The sequence below is a fragment of the Excalfactoria chinensis genome, chromosome 7 (genome assembly GCF_039878825.1).
Source record: "Excalfactoria chinensis isolate bCotChi1 chromosome 7, bCotChi1.hap2, whole genome shotgun sequence".
NCBI lineage: Eukaryota > Metazoa > Chordata > Aves > Galliformes > Phasianidae > Excalfactoria > Excalfactoria chinensis.
The window spans coordinates 27,704,698-27,721,297 of record NC_092831.1 but is presented as its reverse complement, the minus strand read 5'-3'; the positions used below and the strand labels follow the sequence as shown (position 1 = coordinate 27,721,297).

Genomic DNA, 16,600 nt, shown 5'->3' with positions numbered 1-16,600 from the left:
TTTTCATACATTATGTGCTAGCAAACAGCTACATGTTTGAGAACAGATGAGTGATTATTCTGCACTAGGATCCTGAAGGCAGTCAAGTTACATGGGAGGAAAGCAGGCTGGTGATGTTCATTTATGGCACAATCACAAATGAAAGGTAACTGAATAAGAAATGAGACAAGAGGCTTCTGTAGAAACAATGGAGCAGAAGATGTGGGGTTAATCCTCAGCGTGGTACCGCTGACCCTTCTAGTGTCCATAAGAGGTTGCAAATAGTGGGAGGAGAGTTGCAAAAGACTTGCATTTACCAATTGATAGGTCTGTGACTGATGGGGAAAAAAACATTAGTTCAAAAACTTCTCAGTTTCTTTCACTGTTTCTAAAGGGAATCTCTTTATCATGTTAATCCTACAATCTCAGTACAATGTGTGGTGAATTTAGTCTCATATATAGAAATAAAGGAAACACCTTAACAAATATGTTCTTCATTTTGGAAGCCTCTGTCTTAGGGAATGCAAAGCCATTGCATGTTTTCTAGTTATTGAGATCAGTGTAATTAGAAAACAAGAATGATAAATAAGATAAGCGTGATATTAAGTGAGACCACCGAGACAGCCATAAAGTTACACTGGTAACATGGGATCGTGCTGGAGGGAGGAAGACAGAAATTGCGATCTACAGAGGGAATTTTCTTAAGTACCATATACCAAAAGCTCTTTCTCCTCAGTGGGACCTTCTGTACTCAGAACAAAACAAGTCCTTTGTTAAACATAAAGTGTAGCTTCTGTAAAATAAGATGATCCCAAAGGCAGGCATTGGAAGAGCATGGCTGCCTTCTCAAAGGGGAATGCTATCTGAATGCCCACTGTGTTCTTGCACCTTGCTTTATTTTGTGTTGCTCTAGTTGCACAATCAGCAGAGCTCAAATGTTTTGTGTCATCTGTCAAGTGTAGACCAGACTTGTCTGATACAATTTTTTGGTTTTATGTAGTACCTCCTATGGAAGATTGTAAGGAACAAGAGCCTGTGATGGACAACAATATTCCTATGGTGCCTTTTGAGAGACCTGCTGTTATAGAGAAGCTGACAAGCAACTTGGGAAAGCGTAAAAGCTCCACCCCACAGAAGTTTGTGGGTAAGCTTGAGATACGCCTTTTATTATTTGTAGAGTGTAGCTGTAGGTCGCTACTAACTTGTGAAAGATAGCAAAAAAAAGAACCAAGGGGAAAGGTAGCGCTCTCAGAATGTGATTGTGGTGGGAGGGGTGGTAGTTGAGATGGGTTAAAGCACAGCAAGACATTCTGGAAACAATAGAATTAGTTTTGCCAGTCCAGACCATTCAAAAGTGAGGTCCCCATCATAATAAAAATGACTTAGAAAATCTTGAGCTTTTTACTCTGCCTTTAGTCTGTTTTGTTTCCTTTGTTAACTTTCCTGTGACCCTTTGTCTTTTTGACAAAGACTTGTCATCTTTCCCTCTCCTCACTCAGCAAGTGAAAAAGTAACTCGTGTAATTATCTGTCTCCATATGTGTGTGTGAAAAAAAAAAAAAAAAAGGAATTATCTCATGACTTGTAACTTGTATTAATTCTTGAGAGTTAGCAACGACTGGTCTGATAATAGCAGCATAAGGAAGCAAAATCACATTGCTTCTGTTAGGAGAAGTGCATGCTCCAAGTGCAGTGTTCTGCACCTGGTAAATTTCATAGTGCGTGAATATAAAACAGTGTTGGATCACTTTTGATCACCAAATTCAGAGTCCTAGACCCAGAATTCCTACTTTGTATCTCAACATCTTAAAATTGTTCAGCTCCTAACAGAAGACTGTATGGAAAATTTTACTGGTGTTGAGTTGTAGCTTGGATCTACTCTTCACAGTCATTGAGGCAGTGTTAAACTTGTTAGGACGTGAGGCAGGACAGAGTTATTTGGGCTAAGTATATGCTGCTAGATGCTGAACTAAGGTAATGTGCGTCTTCCACACTCACTCCCTGGATGGACTGTATTTAGGTTTTAAGGGTATTGTATGCTCATTCTGCCTACACCAAAGACACCTGCAGAGAGAGGACTGAAGGACTGTAGGCAATTAAGACAGCCATTTGGAAAAGTCATTGCCCCTTGGCTAAATGGAGATTCAGACAGATTTGTTAAATCACCGCTGAGGCTTTAAGGTAACCCTCATGATTTTGAATTGTAGAGGGCTAACAGCATGCAGCATCTCACCTGGGGCCACTGACACACTGACCTGACTGCTCACAGTCAGCTGGCCATCCCCAAATACCAGTGCCAGGCTTCTTCCATTCTCTGACTGACAACTTTCGTGTCATTTCTTATTTCTTTTCTGTCACTTTCTCTAACGGGGTTAGGTAAGAAGTATTGGAACCCATGCAAGGAGTGCTAGGAGGCATCGGTTCCTTTTCAGTATTGTTATTCATCTTCCTGCGATAAAAGCTTAAATCTTAAACTGTTTTCTTTGAGTGGTCTGAAATGATTTACTGTACAGCTGATAAGAACTGGAAGGTGTGTATTGTGTTTTAACTTACTGCTGTGATGCAAGTTAGGGTTGAAAAGGCTGACAATAGGAGCAGAGCTCTCTGCAAACCAAATCCAGTGGTAAGAGATTGTAGACATGGCAGATTTCTATAGTGTTGTCTTAGTTAGTGCTGTACTTCCCTGCACACTGTGCTCAGCAGTGAAATAGTTATCTGTGCTAGACCTCAGACCTCTTACAGCCCAGAAAGGAAGAAGGGCAGTTCACACCTCACCTTTTTTTTTTTCTTTCTTTTTTCCCCTTTAGTTGTGCACAGACTTAGATGTAATTATGTTTGCAATATCTCTTAAAGGTTATCTTTGTGAGGGTACAGAATTCATCTGCGAGGGTGTGAGGGCCCTCTTCCTTGCCCTTTGGGTTCTGGAGTACTCATGTTGTTGCCATAAGCAGTATAGTTCTGCATGTTGTAAGTGAACCTCACAACTGAGTTGATTCACTCTTTGGATGTTACCAATAAAATCAGTTTCTGGAAGTTGCCAATGACAGCCTCTCTTTTAGACCGGAAAAGTCCTGCCATTTCTGATCTTTCCTGGCATCAGTGTCTGAGCTGGAAACCAGCAGAGCCTGGGCTTTGCTACCTTTTCTTTTTCATGGTGACCTCACTTTTCTTCTCATTTTCTCCCCAGTGAAATGTTGTTCAACTCTATCAGGAAGAACTTGTAATGGTTCTCTTGCTTGCAGGAAATTTTCCTGTGCATACATCGGGCACCCTTCCAAAACTGCTTAATGGTGTTTATGAGAAGGTCCTGTAAGCATGAGCTCAAATCTTTGCATGCTACATCTATCGATGCTTTAGTGCTCTTTCTGATCAACAGACTCCAAGGGTCAGAAAGAAACTTACCCAGTGCTAAATACTGTAACTGACTTTTCCAGGGTTTCCTGTGGCTTTCTCCAGTGTGTATGAAATTGCAGTTGCTGTAGGTAATTGACAAAACGGGCTGCAGGTATCACAGGACAGAAGTGTCTCTGATGCTTGACTTAGCTTCAGAAACCTGTTTAGAGGGGGTTTTCTGAATGTCTTAAGGTTATCACAGCAGAGAGTGTTTCTTCTTCCACTTGAGTAATGTAAGGCAAGAATATACAGAATGTAAGCATAGTTTGGAGTGAAAATGTAAAATGATTAAAATGATTGGTCTGAAGTATAGGCCTGGCCGAAGAGGAATTAAAATTGAAAACTATGTTAGATTGATTTGTTATTATTTCTTCTGAGCTCTGTATCTTATGTCCTCTTCTCCCCACGTTATCATTTATTTTACTTTTATGTGTGTCATGCCATTTTTTAAGGCTCTGACATTACTGAAACATAATTAAAGGAATGAATAATTCAGGTCACTGGCAGTTTGCTATTTACTCTGCTGTCTGGTGGAATTGCTAAATGTGGAAGAAAAAAGGAATCAAAATGAAGTCTGGCTCATTCATCCAAGTCATCCATAAAGACGAGTGTTATTTCCTGATCACTCTAGTCTACAAAGGATTGAGAGCGTGTTTGGAAAGTGGATCAGACTCTTCCACCAGATCCAGTTCCTTTTTCAAATACAAGAGTGGTAAGGGTGACCAGAGCAGGCGACAGGGGCTGATGGCTTCTCCATTTTCGTTTCCTTCTCCCACCATGCCAGAGATGCCACGTGCCTCCTGCAGCTTTCTTCCCACCCCACCTGGGAAGTAGCTGCTCCGTTTCAAGCGGAACTGGACCACTAAAGTGTCATCCATGCAACTGGCAGCAGCACAGCCACACCTGTACTGAAAGGAGGATGTTGGGCAAGAGTTATCCTTAAGCCGTGTTAGATAACTGCAGCTGTGACCATTTGGTTTCTCTGTATTTTTATTTTCCAAATGTCTAAAGTATGACCAAGGAAGAGTTTTCTATGTTATTTTTTTTTTTCTGTGAGCTGTAAATGTAACACAGCCAGCCTTAGGGAAACGTATCTAAATGTGGTGTCTAATCAGAAGCACATGAGCAGTACTGCTGAAGGGACCAGGCATATTTACGTGCTTCTCTTTAAGCTCGCATTTAATTACCTTGCTAATCAGGGCTAAGTTCCCAAGCAAAAGGGATGCATCATCTCCGAAGATAACCTGATTGTTTCACGGGTAATATAAAATTATTTCTCTTTGTGCATCCGTTTAAGATAAGCCACGCTGCATGGAAGGAATTACAGCCTAAAATACGGTGCTGAATGATAGCTATGTTGAAATGTACTAATGCTATTTGGAAGAGATTTGGGATTACAGTTCTGTTTCTTTCTTATGTTGGTTTATACACACTTTGTTCCAAGCAATTTTGGCAAAAGGTAATAGAGTTTTTTGAGATTTTTAGTTCTTGGATAGCCCAACTAGTTGTATGCATTGGTTCCCTGAATTAATTAGCTTACAGCATTAAAGAAAAGTGTGGTTTTATGTTCTGAGGCAGTGAAAAATAACAAAGATGGTGAAAACCCACCAGAATTATTTATCAGACGTCATAAAATCAGTTTTAAAAATGAACATTAGCTAACAGTTCATGTGTGTGAACACACGCGGGTGAGCGCATCTTGTGTCTCAGATGTATGGCTGTGCATATCATCTTTTCTGTTTAATTAAGAGGAGTTAGTATATGAACTTTCTTTTTGCTGACACTCTGAAGCCACCGCAGGAAAAGCCGTGCAGCTGTGCTGTGTCCCGACGTAAGCAGCTGCAAATTTGTTAAGTTTAAAGGAGATCTATAATATGCATCATGCCCTGTAACTCGCTCAGTTTGTGGTCGCTATTGCATGTATCTGTAATGCCACTGATTTGAAAAGATGTGAACCTGGACTCACACAGTGAGTCATCTCTCATCGTCATTCTAAGTATATTTATCCTATGGCAGTGAAGGTTGCTTTTGCCTTTTACTGAGCTATAGGTGTGATTTATGTTTTCCTGCCTAAACAGGTGCAGGGCTTTTTTTTTTTTTTTTTTTTTTTTTTTTTTTTTTTTTTTTTTTTTTTTTTTCCAGTTCCAGTTGGGGGCAGGTATTTTTTTACTAAGGGGATGAGCAGCAGAAGTACTTTACCTTGAACACACAATGTCAGGTGCTCACGTTATTTGCTTCATTCTGTGGCCAGCTTTGGACTCTGGAGCGCGTTTCGCTTCAAGCTGAGATTTTCTGTCCTCCTTCATCCCCTTTGCAGTGAGACCTTGGAGTGACTGCATGGATTTTTCTCATTCGTTTCCTCTTGTCCCTTAGGTGAAAAGCTCATGAGACTTGGCTATCCAGATATTCACTTCGATATGAACCTATCCTATGAGAAGGAGTCTGAGCTGATACAGTCTCAAATGATGGACCAAGCCATCCACAATGCAATCGCCTACCTTTTAGCTGACTCACTTCACCCCCTGATGCAGCACACACCAAGCACAATTGCAGAGGTGGCTCCAGTCAGCAGCTCACCTTATGCTCTGGTCTATCATCCTAACAGGATAGAAAGGCCCATTAGCAGGGAAACAGCTGACAGTCACGAGAACAACATGGATGGCCCGATCTCCCTCATCAGACCAAAGAGTCGAACCCAAGACAGAGAGGGCTCCCCCAGCAATAGCTGCCTGGATTCTACTGACTCAGAGAGCAGCCACGAAGACCGCCAGTCCTACCAAGGAAACTCTGCCTTAAACCCCAAGAGGAAGCCAAGCCCGGCTTATATGAAGGAGGATGCCAAGGCTTTGGATGCCACAAAAGCTTCTAAGGGCTCTTTAAAGGATATCTACAAGGTCATCAATGGAGAAGGGGAGCAGATCAGGGCTTTCAAGTGTGAGCACTGTCGCGTTCTCTTCCTGGACCACGTCATGTATACCATCCACATGGGCTGCCACGGCTACCGGGACCCGCTGGAGTGCAACATCTGTGGCTACCGAAGCCAGGACCGGTACGAGTTCTCATCGCACGTTGTTCGAGGGGAGCACACATTCCACTAGGCCTTCTCATCCAAAGGGGACTCTTATGAAGTAGAGGAACTGCACATGAAGAAATACTGCACTTACAGTCCCACTTTTCCTCAGACATTGATACGCCTGTTTTGTTGTTGTTGTTGCTGTTGTTTAATTAATGTTATTGTTAACATTTTTTTTTCTTTTTTCTTTTTTTTCTTTTTCTTTTTTTTTTTTTTTTTTTTTGTGGACTTAATTTCATTTGTTCTGCCCGGCTTAAGAATGGAAAGAAGGAAGGGGAAAGGTAAAAGGGGGGAGGTTGTTGTTGCTGCCACTTGTTGCGGAGTGACCTGATGTGTTTTCTGTGGGAGCTGAAAGGCAGTCTGTTTCTGTCTCAGCTGTATATCACGTCCTATTTTGGGATGTTGCTCAGCCCTGCTAGCTGCTTTAAAGTCTTGACAAGTTGCCACTCATTTACAATTTCAGACAAACAGAAACATTTCAGAGGAGAGCCTTTTTTTTTTTCCATACGTGCAGATATGGTGCGGGGTTTCAGTGGCTGGAAGTCCTTATTTTGCAGAGTGAGCGATTATTGTTAAAGCAAAACTGCTTAGGGACTTAGGAGCATCAGTCAAAGTCATCATTCCTTTCAAAATTACTTTCTAGGGTGAGCTTTTTTCCTGGACGCAGTGTGTATTGCCCTTCTAGAATGTAAAGGAAAAAAAAAAAAAAAAAAAAAAAGGAAAAAAAAAAAGAAAAGAAGAAGAAAAAGAGAAAAGAAACGTAAGTCTTAACACTGTACTACGTAACAGCAATTTAGTTTCATAAGTCTGAGGGCCTTCTGTGGTAAGCTTGAGGCTCTCCAATTTTATTTTCCTTAACTTATGAAGCACTTTTTTTAGACTTGTTGGTTTGCTGTTACTCCGTGCCTATGTGTTGACTCACTGGCTTCTTAGAGACCCTTGGGAGCCTTAATTATTTAGTTACACCCTATGGTTTTTTAAAAAATCTAATTTACAAATAATGTTTAAACTTGCTTCTGGGACCATAAGTGGCCTAGGAGTGGGTGAGAGTCTGTAGTTTACTCAAGAGGTTCTGCTGCTCTTCTAAAGTAGTTTTATTTTAAAATGACAGAGGTGAAAATAACAAAGTACTACTAGTAAAGTGTTCTTTAAGTATAATTATATATCTATATACACCTATATAATACTTTCTCATTCTATTATCACAGTGTTAACCTCTAGGCAGCAGCCTAAACTAATACTGGCAGCTGAGAAGGAACTAGGGGCCAGATCACTGGCCAGCGTTGATCCTCTTAGCTCCACTGGATTTAATGGGACTGCCCCAATGATTTCAGCCACACCACAATCTGAGTCTCGATCGCTTTTTCCGTAGTTGACATCTTATTTGCTGGACCAGTGACTTCCTTTTGTTTTCATATCATCAACTGTCCTTTAATTTAGGAGTGAAAGCACAGGTTTTACTGAATGGCCTTTGCTCTTGGGGAGCGCACCGGCTCTGCAAACACACGGATTGCAAATGACCTTCCCTGTATCTTCACAATTGATACACGGAGGTGCTGTGCTCTGATTTCAATTCAAATTTCATTTCTATTCGTAATTGATTTATTTCACTGTAGAGAAAACAAATGAAACAAACCCCATCGCAATTCCTTGAGCTACAGACTGGACAACGGCAACCAAAAAAGCCAGCACAGCAGCGAGTTTTGTTTCCTTTGTTCCTCTCCCCAAAAGTAACAAAGCCAGCAACCACCCAAGTTGCAGGTTGCCTCAGTTAAAAACTGGGCTTAAACCTATGTGACAGATTGCCATTGAAACCCAACTGTTTGTACCAATCACAATTGAAATGTTGTTGTTGTGCAACAAGAGCACAGCTTGGGAATGGAAAGAACTGCATGAGTTTAACCCCCTCCACGCGAGCGGTCTCCGTGCGCTCAGTGAGACCTTCTCCAAAATATAAAGTAACTGAAGTATAAGAGAAGGGAGAAAGATCAGGCCATAATGAGTTCCCATCTGCTCACTTCAATCTGCGTACACCATACACGTGCCAGTTTACTCTTTGTTTGGAGGGTACTGCTTTGTTGGTTTTTTGTGTTTTTTTTTCCTTTCTCTTCCCAGACCTGGAGCATTTGAAAGTAGGAGCTGAGTGGTATCGATTGAAATCTTTTTATGGTGACATTCTTGGCAGCCAGAACCTGTGTTTAGAAAGGATACAGTAGATCATGGCCAGATTACCTGATGACTGCTTCCCAGCACTGAAATGCTATTAAGTAGGAGCTGGTAAAGTCTTGCAGTAGCCTATTAATTATAATACAATATGGAGAGAAATGTCATCTGGTGTAATGTGAGAGCTATCAAGGCTGGGAATATACGGGCTTTGGAGAGGCAGATTTAAAAACCTTTTCCCAACATTGTTCTTAATGTAGTTGGGTTCCTCCTCCTCCTCCTACTTTCCTTATTCTAACATAGAGGAAGTTGCTGCCATTCTCCAGGCTGTTCTCATTCTGTTTCGCTTGGTGCAATCAAATGAGTTTGTGCAGGAGAAAAAGGAGATGCTGTAGGGCATCGCTTCCGTTCTGTATGGCTGATTCCCTGGAACAGTGGAAGATGGCTGAGGAGCTGTGCTCTGCATCATCAGGTGTTTGGAAATCCAGAAGAAGGGAGTTGCTTTTATTGCATGTCACGAAGGGTTGGGGGGGAGGCAGCTGTTATTTCTGCTTGGGCAGCAAAGGGTATTTAGGAAAGATGTGTAAAGGGAAGGGTGCTGAAAGTCACTGGGCTTGCCTGGGGCTCTGAAAAGATTCATCTGTACAAAAAGAAGGGTGGCTGAGTATCATTTTCTGTCAGCGGGAGATATAACAGTCCTTTCTGCCTTCTGGTCAGTGGGAGGAAGGAGCTATAAGATACGGGGCTTGTGGTAGCAGTGGTTATGGGAGGACGGTTGGACTAGGTGATCTCGTGGGTCCTCTCCAACCTTGTGAGATTCTGTGATTCTAAGAACGTGGGCTTTGGATTTTTCAGATCGTTAGCACTAGGGAACAAGTGTTTAAAACAATTGTGCCTGTGCTTGGGAAGGCACAGGGATTGGGGAAAGGCAGAGCATCGTTTGTGTATCCACAAATAAGTTGTTGGCTATTATATCCACAGCTTGTTAGAGTGCTCTTTCACTTGCTGATGGTTCATCAATACCTCCTGCAGTGTATATCCTATAGGTGCTTCAGTGATCAGAGAGAGAGGCGCAGTGGTGTTGCTGGCTTCAGTCAAGCCCAACTCCTCATTCCAGTGGCAGCATGCAAGAACTGTGTGGGAGAAATACCATGCACTGATACCGCAGGAGCAGAGAACGAGGAAGGGGACGACACACTGTTAAAGCTGCCTTCCAAAACCTTCATTTTTTGGAGAGCAAGATGAGTGATTACAATAATGTCTATTAATTTCTAATAATTTCTATTATCATTGTCCTTTTCTGAAGGCTCAGTGAAGTTTTTCATCCTAGACACAGGGAAAGAAAGCAGATTAAATTCCAGTCTGAGTTTTGAACAGAATTTTGGACTACTGTTTGTTTTAGTGTTCAGTTCCCACTTGGCATTACTGTTTGGAGAAAGGAGCAATCCCAGGTTCCTCAAAAGCAGATGCCTGGTTGGCCAAGGGAAAACTAATGGAGTTTTTTACATAAGTCATTTTGCCCCCGTGCGGAAGCATTGAAACTTTTTCTAAGAAAAGCTGTTGAGTTGTGTCAAATTGATTAGTCATTCAGAGCATACTAGGAATTTCAGTAGATAATCCTTGGCCTGCAAATCCAATTGTTCTGAGTATTTGGTCTTTGAAATCAAACCTGGCTGATTTTTATTGGACTCTCTTGAAATTCTTGGAATTGGGTTTCCAGTTCAAAACATGCATTTGCAGATTCAGGACTGGCTTCCTGAACATTCCTTGTTTTCATTATATTAAAAAATAAAATAAAGGAGCCATTTCTGCAAACATCCAATTAGCCCTTTCACTTCTTTTTACATCCAAAATGGCAAGATTCTGACTCAATTTATAGCACAAGGCTATTAATTCACATAGAAGCACGGCTGCTTATTGTGCTCTTGATGTGATCCATATTCCTGGAGCAAAGTGCATTATCTATATATCCGCTGTTACAGCCAATGGATTTTACAGCCACCCTTCTTTGCAGTCACTTAGGAGTGCACATCAAAATATATAGCATTTCTCAGCAAAGCCAGCTCTTTACTCAGTAACTTAGGAGATTAAAATAATTTTATTCTCCTTAAAAAGTGCTTCCATCTATGAACTGATGAGAGGGGTGTCCGGGCATTAACCACTATTGGTCCGTATTAGAGGAAGAATCTAAATTTGTAAGCTGGCCTTTTTTAAATTAAATATTAGTAGTAATTTCTGCGATCTGAGGGGACAGCTCACAAGTAGCCGTGTGGAAGCAATGTGTATTTACTTAGCAGTGAAGAAATTCTCTGTTTTTAAAGAATTCCCGAATTTCTTTCTGTTTACAAGGGCGCTCCTAAACTGGGGCTGTCAGGAAGAAGAGGAAGGCCATGAATCCAACCAAACCCTTCAAAACTGGCCTTCAGTGGGATGTTATTACTATTGTCTTAGTCCTGAACTGTTGTTGTGTTGTTTTTTTTTCTTATTTGGGAACGCGTTGTGAAAGATGACAGAGAACAGTCCTTCATCCAGAGAAAAGCTTTGGAGACAATGTAGGGAAAGGTGCTTACTTCAGCCGAGGGCAGGAGCAGTGCTAATGCAGTTCCCTCACGAGGTAATATTCCTTTTACTTAACTCTTGCTGTGCATTATAATGTAATAAGGAGGGATAAGGGAGGCTGCGCTGTTACCTGAATCAACTAAACTCGAGGAAGGAATTTTAGGAAGAGTGTGATGAAATTGACTTGGATGCTAGAAATGTGCATCTTTGCTTGGCTTAGTATCCTTTAAAAACAAAAATAGATGGCAGTAATGACTTGCAGTGTAGAGCAGTGGAAGATGTTGAGAAAGTATATTTATATATATAGTATTGTGCGATTAGATTGATGCTTTATTGTAAATGTGCCTTTTTAAAACGCATTTTGAAAGTTCATGATGTCATTCATGATATCTCGCCCTGCCCTTTCAGAATGCATGACAAGAGCCAACCCAAAGTAAAACCCCTTCTTGTACCACAGGCAAGGCAGATCCCGGACCCCCGTGCCCTTTTGGCAGCTGGGCCGGGAGGGAGCTGTGCTGGTGTTTAGCTGTGAGGTGTGCAGGAAGAGTCTGTAGGAGTGGGAAGGGCTGCAGTCATCCAGCTGCACCCAGCATCCAGCTGGAGCTGGTCAATGGGGCTGGTCCCAACTGACTCAGCATTGGGAGATGTGACCATGGTGCCAACGCCACCCCAGTCATTGGAGCAGAGCAAGGAGAAACCCATCTGGGTGTTGTGTTGGGAGAGGTGTGTGTTGGAGGCCAGGAGGAACTCGCTCCCTTCTGTATGGGTTTAGGAGCTGGCATAGTTGGGTGAGAAGTGCAGAATTGTTGTGGTGCTTTCCTGGCAGGTTGGTGACCTGTTTTCAGACCTGGTTAATTACCTTCAGCATCTGAAGGTGCCGGCACAGCTTTAATCTAGTGCCAGCTCCTTGGCACAGGTCTGCTGGGGCTGACCATCCCGGTGGGACGATGGATGAGGAATTAGGGAGAGAAGAGGCAGGACTGGCTCTGTAGAGACAGTATTCTTTTTTTTATCCCATTAAGGAAAGGGCTGAAGGATTGCTCAGGGAGAGCATTGCCAGTTTCCTGTTTTAGGCTCACGCAGCATTCCCAGTTACTGCAGTTCACTTCCAGCCCTCGGAATGGTGGTTACTGCCCTGCTCACATGGATCCCTGTTTGGGAGTACAACTGCCCATGCTCTCCTGCTGCAACATCCCTTTCCTTTACGTCGTGAGACTTGCTGTTCTGTGGACAGCAGTGACCATCCTCATATTATTTGCAGTTAGAAAAAGAAAAAAAGAAAAAGAAAACAAACAAAGCTTTACAGTTAACCCTGTGCTTAATGAGTTAGGTTAGGGCTTTCCTTGCTGAGTGGTACAGCGCAGCAATTTCCACCAGCTCTTGGTGGGCAGCACCCAATGGCAGGGTTCTGTGGTGAAGGCAAATCCGCAGGTGTGTCTGTAGCAGCCTTAATCCTTTCTGCCCAGCAGTTTGTGCGTGCTGTGCTGGCAGCCTGCAGTCCACGTTGTCCATTGGCATGAAATATGGGAGCCTCCCGCGAGGCAGAGGGGAGAGTGTGATGCCGTTATTGGCACAAAGAGGCCAGTTTGCAGTAAATTGGGCCATTTAGCTTTACCTCAAGTGATGTGGAGTAAGAAAAGCTTCTTGAAGGGGTAGAGGTCACTGAATCCCCGACTATGCACTTACTGGGATTTGACATTGCTTACTGGAAATGGATGTTCGCTTCTGAGCACGCTGTAACAAGGGAAGGACTTTGGGTTATTTTTTATGTTGTAGTTCAGATTCTGAAACTGTGATCGATTCTTTTGACTAATTGTCAAGCGTTCTCAGAGCTTGAATGCGTTCCCTCCCTCTGTCACCTACCAGTTTCCTTCGGTTTTCAGTTGGTTTCCCTTTCTCCCCCTTTTCCTTCTCTAAGTCTGGGCCTGCTCTTATCTCTTGTAGCTTGGGGCTCTCTAGGGTTTTATTTTGTGTGTGTGTGTGTGTTTTTTGTTCATTGGCTGTACAGTCTGTTTACATATTTTTGTACTCAAGTGTAGTTTTATATTAAAAACAGGAAAAAGAAAAAAACATAGTTGAATTGAGACAAAATATTAAGGTACGTACTCTTTGTAACACTTTAAAGACCTAGGGTACCTTTCGAGGTGACTTTGCAGTGATGTAATTATAATACTGTATATTTGCCTTCCTTTTTAGTTGGTTTTATTTTCTGGGTTCTTGTTCTGTTTTCCTAAAATGTGTATCTTTTTATGAGAAACTGGAAACTTTTAATGCAAATGTTTAGAAAGATTTAACATTGTAAAGTAAAAAGTCGTATAGTGGGTTGTTTTGTTTTTTTTTTCCTGTTGGAAGAAAATGCTTTAAAAGTTTTACTACTGTTGTATTCCAGGGTGGGGGTTACCAACCCCAAATTTCCTTCTCGTGCTTCATTCTTGGGTCTTGCTTTCTAAAAATGCTCATTGCAGACATGGATGATTCGCTTGTATTAGTTTAAAAAGAAAATCACAAAGTAAACCACCTTTTAGGGGGTATTTTTCGGTTCAAGTGCAATACTTCCCCTGATGTCTTATTAATGTACGATGGTTTCCTTTTCCTTTCCTCAGTCAATGCAAATCAGTGAAGCAAAATGCTCTTTCTTAAATGCAGTCAAAGATAAGTTTTGAGTAAGTACGGGAATTCAGGTTTTGGCTGACAGAAGGTGAGAAGCTGTAGGTTAAGACTGAAGCCCGGCCCTTAACTCCGGCTTGTATTCAGCACTGACACACATCCAGTGGTCTGAACTGAGGACAAATGTGTTCTTGCCTCTTCCTTCCTTTTCTAATTGCAGCTTTCTTTTCTTCCTCTTAAAAAAAGAAAAAAAGAAAAAGAAAAAGAAAAAAAAAAGAAAAAAAAGCACTTAATATTGATGTTTATGGAAAAATAACAGAAAAGAAAAAGATGGCTTGGTCCGATCCAAAACCCACTCAGTGGAGACTCTCCCTGGGTTTGATGATGGATTAGGCCTAAGCTCTTAGCTAGGGCAAAGCTTCCATTTGCTCTAATGGGAGAGATTTGCCTGCGTAAGAATTACAGGACTTGTGTCCTTTATCTACCTGAGAGACCAGAAAAGCTTCTTTACAGTTGTCCTTGTCTTATATATGTTTAGATGGGACTTGTTTTACATATTATACATATTTATATATAGCGTATTTTTAATTCCTTTTCCCCCCCTTCTCCTTCCCCCGGCAGACTGAAACTGCTGTTCTGTAAATCTGTATTTAGGTACATAACAAAAAAGAAAAACCCCATTGAGATTCTTGGAAAGGCAGTTGCTGCGCATGCACAGGAGCCACTTTTGTCTCTTAAATTTGTATTTAAGATATTCCTTTTTAATAATAACAAAGGTGAGGAGACCATATGATGGATTGCCAAAATATTTCCCCAGACTCGGCTGAGTTGAAGAAGAAAAGTGCACTCTGTGGGGTGACTGCCCACGGGTTCACTCTTTCAGGGCCAAATTGTGGTAATCTGCTGTAGGCTGTATAGGTTCCCCCTCCACCAGGGACCATGCTGGAGCAGTGGGGTGGTAGCAAAGCGCTCGAGGTCTTGTGAACGTAATCTCAGATTTTGACCCATTTGTCACAGCACCTTTTATGACATGCGGGGCTGCTCTCTGCCCACTCGAGTGCTGAATTCCACATTGGTCCTGGTTCCTCCCAGGTCAGGATTTTTAGTTCTGAGCTCAAATTGAGGGATCTAATAATAATAATGATAATAATAATAAAACCCAACAAATTAAACCAGAATTTACTCCAAAACGCAGTGAACTTGCTGGGATTTGCCCCACTGCTTCCCAATTATGGGACTTATTTTGATTTTATTTTCCACCTTAGTCTACATGCATACATATGGTTCCACGTCTGTATGTGTGTGCTCTGTACATGTGTGAGTGTTGTGCAGCCACGTGAGAGTGTGAGTCTGTATGTGTGTATAAATAAAAAGAAGCTGCAGAAACTTTGTAATACTTTGTGAAAAGGATTATATTATAAAGGTTTGTACTGTCTTGAGTGCACAGCTACTGGAATAAATGTAGGGAATCTCAGGAACAAGCATATAATTTGTCCAAGAATTATTTCTTCTCAGAAGTGTAAGTGCAGTTTTTAATTCTGTATATTATTTAATATTTTACCAATAAAAATAAACTTCTGACATGAAAGGGTTTTCCATTCAAGCTTTCTGGAAGTATTGGTGTACGCATACATTTTTCTTCCTTGCAGCAGGAAACGTGAATGGCAATTTTACACCTCAAAGGAATCACGTTTCTTACCTGGTTACAAATCCTATTAGCTAAGTGGAGAGGCTGAATGAGTTATGAGCTGGGGTTATGAGTATGGGTTATAAGACTGGGGGATGGGGCCAAGATCCGCTTTGATGTGCATTGGAGCTAACGATCTTTCCATCAACTTCAGAGCAAGAAGCTTTTCAGTGCGAGTTCGACAAGTGTTCCCTCTCAGGTGCTGTTCTGTGACATGAGGGCATCGCTTAGCTGACACCAGGGCTGCCATGCTTTTGGGATGAGCTGGTGGCCTGACGTGCAACCTGTTTGGAAAAGCGCTCAGATCACGTAAGGAATTACTTTGACTCCTTCCCTCAGCTTGGGTTTGTTTTGGTGGAGTTCCCCTCTGCTGCGTCCAGGGGCCATCTTGTGAGTATGGATTTATTGGGCAGTTCACACTGCTCAACTCATTCTTACTTTCGTAACATGGCTGTCAATCTGGTGATGTTCATGATATAAAAACCAAACCAGCAAGCAAAAAAGGAAAAACCACCTCTCCCGAGTAAAAGTTTGGTTATTTGTTTTAAGAATTGTAAATTCCTGGTTAAAGATTAACCGGCCTCTCCCTGGTAATAAAAGTGTTCATCATTGACATGAGAAAGGGAAATGCTTCAGGTATCATCTGAATAAAACTTAATCCTTTAAGTTGGTTGATGTATGTTGTCTCGGAGGAATGGCCCTGTTTTCCTGCACTCAGCATTGCCAGCTCCTTGGTTTTGCTTCAGAGAGACCAGAGATTCAAGTAATTTGACAGTCCCAGTACTTTGTGCATAGGAATCAGGTTGTGCCACTGTGAAGCTGGGTTGACCCCTTACGGTGGAGATCTCTTCCTTGGCTGCAGATGCTTCGGATGAGATTTGGAGAATATAAGGGGAGGAACTTCAGGCAGAAGCTGAATGAGCTGCAATCATTAGGGCTAATGAGCTGTTTGTCTGCACGTGGAAGAGACTGTGCACATCTTTGTGTTACTCGGGAGAAATGAAGTCTTAGAAACCTGCTGGCTGTCACTGAGGTCCAGCGTTCTCACTTGTTCACGTGTACAGGTGGTGCAAGTCACACGAGAGTTTGCCATTGCCTGTTTCTCAAGAACACCCTTCAAGGTCAGCCTCACCATTCTGG

At 42.0% G+C, this 16,600-nt stretch overlaps 1 protein-coding gene across 4 annotated transcripts in view; it reads left to right on the top strand.

Moving 5' to 3' along the window:
- LOC140254671 (zinc finger protein Helios-like) overlaps window positions 1–15,335 on the top strand; it is a 44,685-nt gene extending 29,350 nt beyond the window's left edge. For all 4 annotated transcript variants that reach the window (XM_072341466.1, XM_072341470.1, XM_072341467.1 and 1 more), the window contains 2 exons: window positions 980–1,123; window positions 5,745–15,335. In XM_072341466.1, the coding sequence (XP_072197567.1) occupies window positions 980–1,123; window positions 5,745–6,469 (869 nt within the window). In that variant the 3' untranslated portion in view covers window positions 6,470–15,335. The remainder of the gene's footprint in view (window positions 1–979; window positions 1,124–5,744) is intronic.
- The last annotated feature ends 1,265 nt before the right edge of the window (window positions 15,336–16,600 follow it).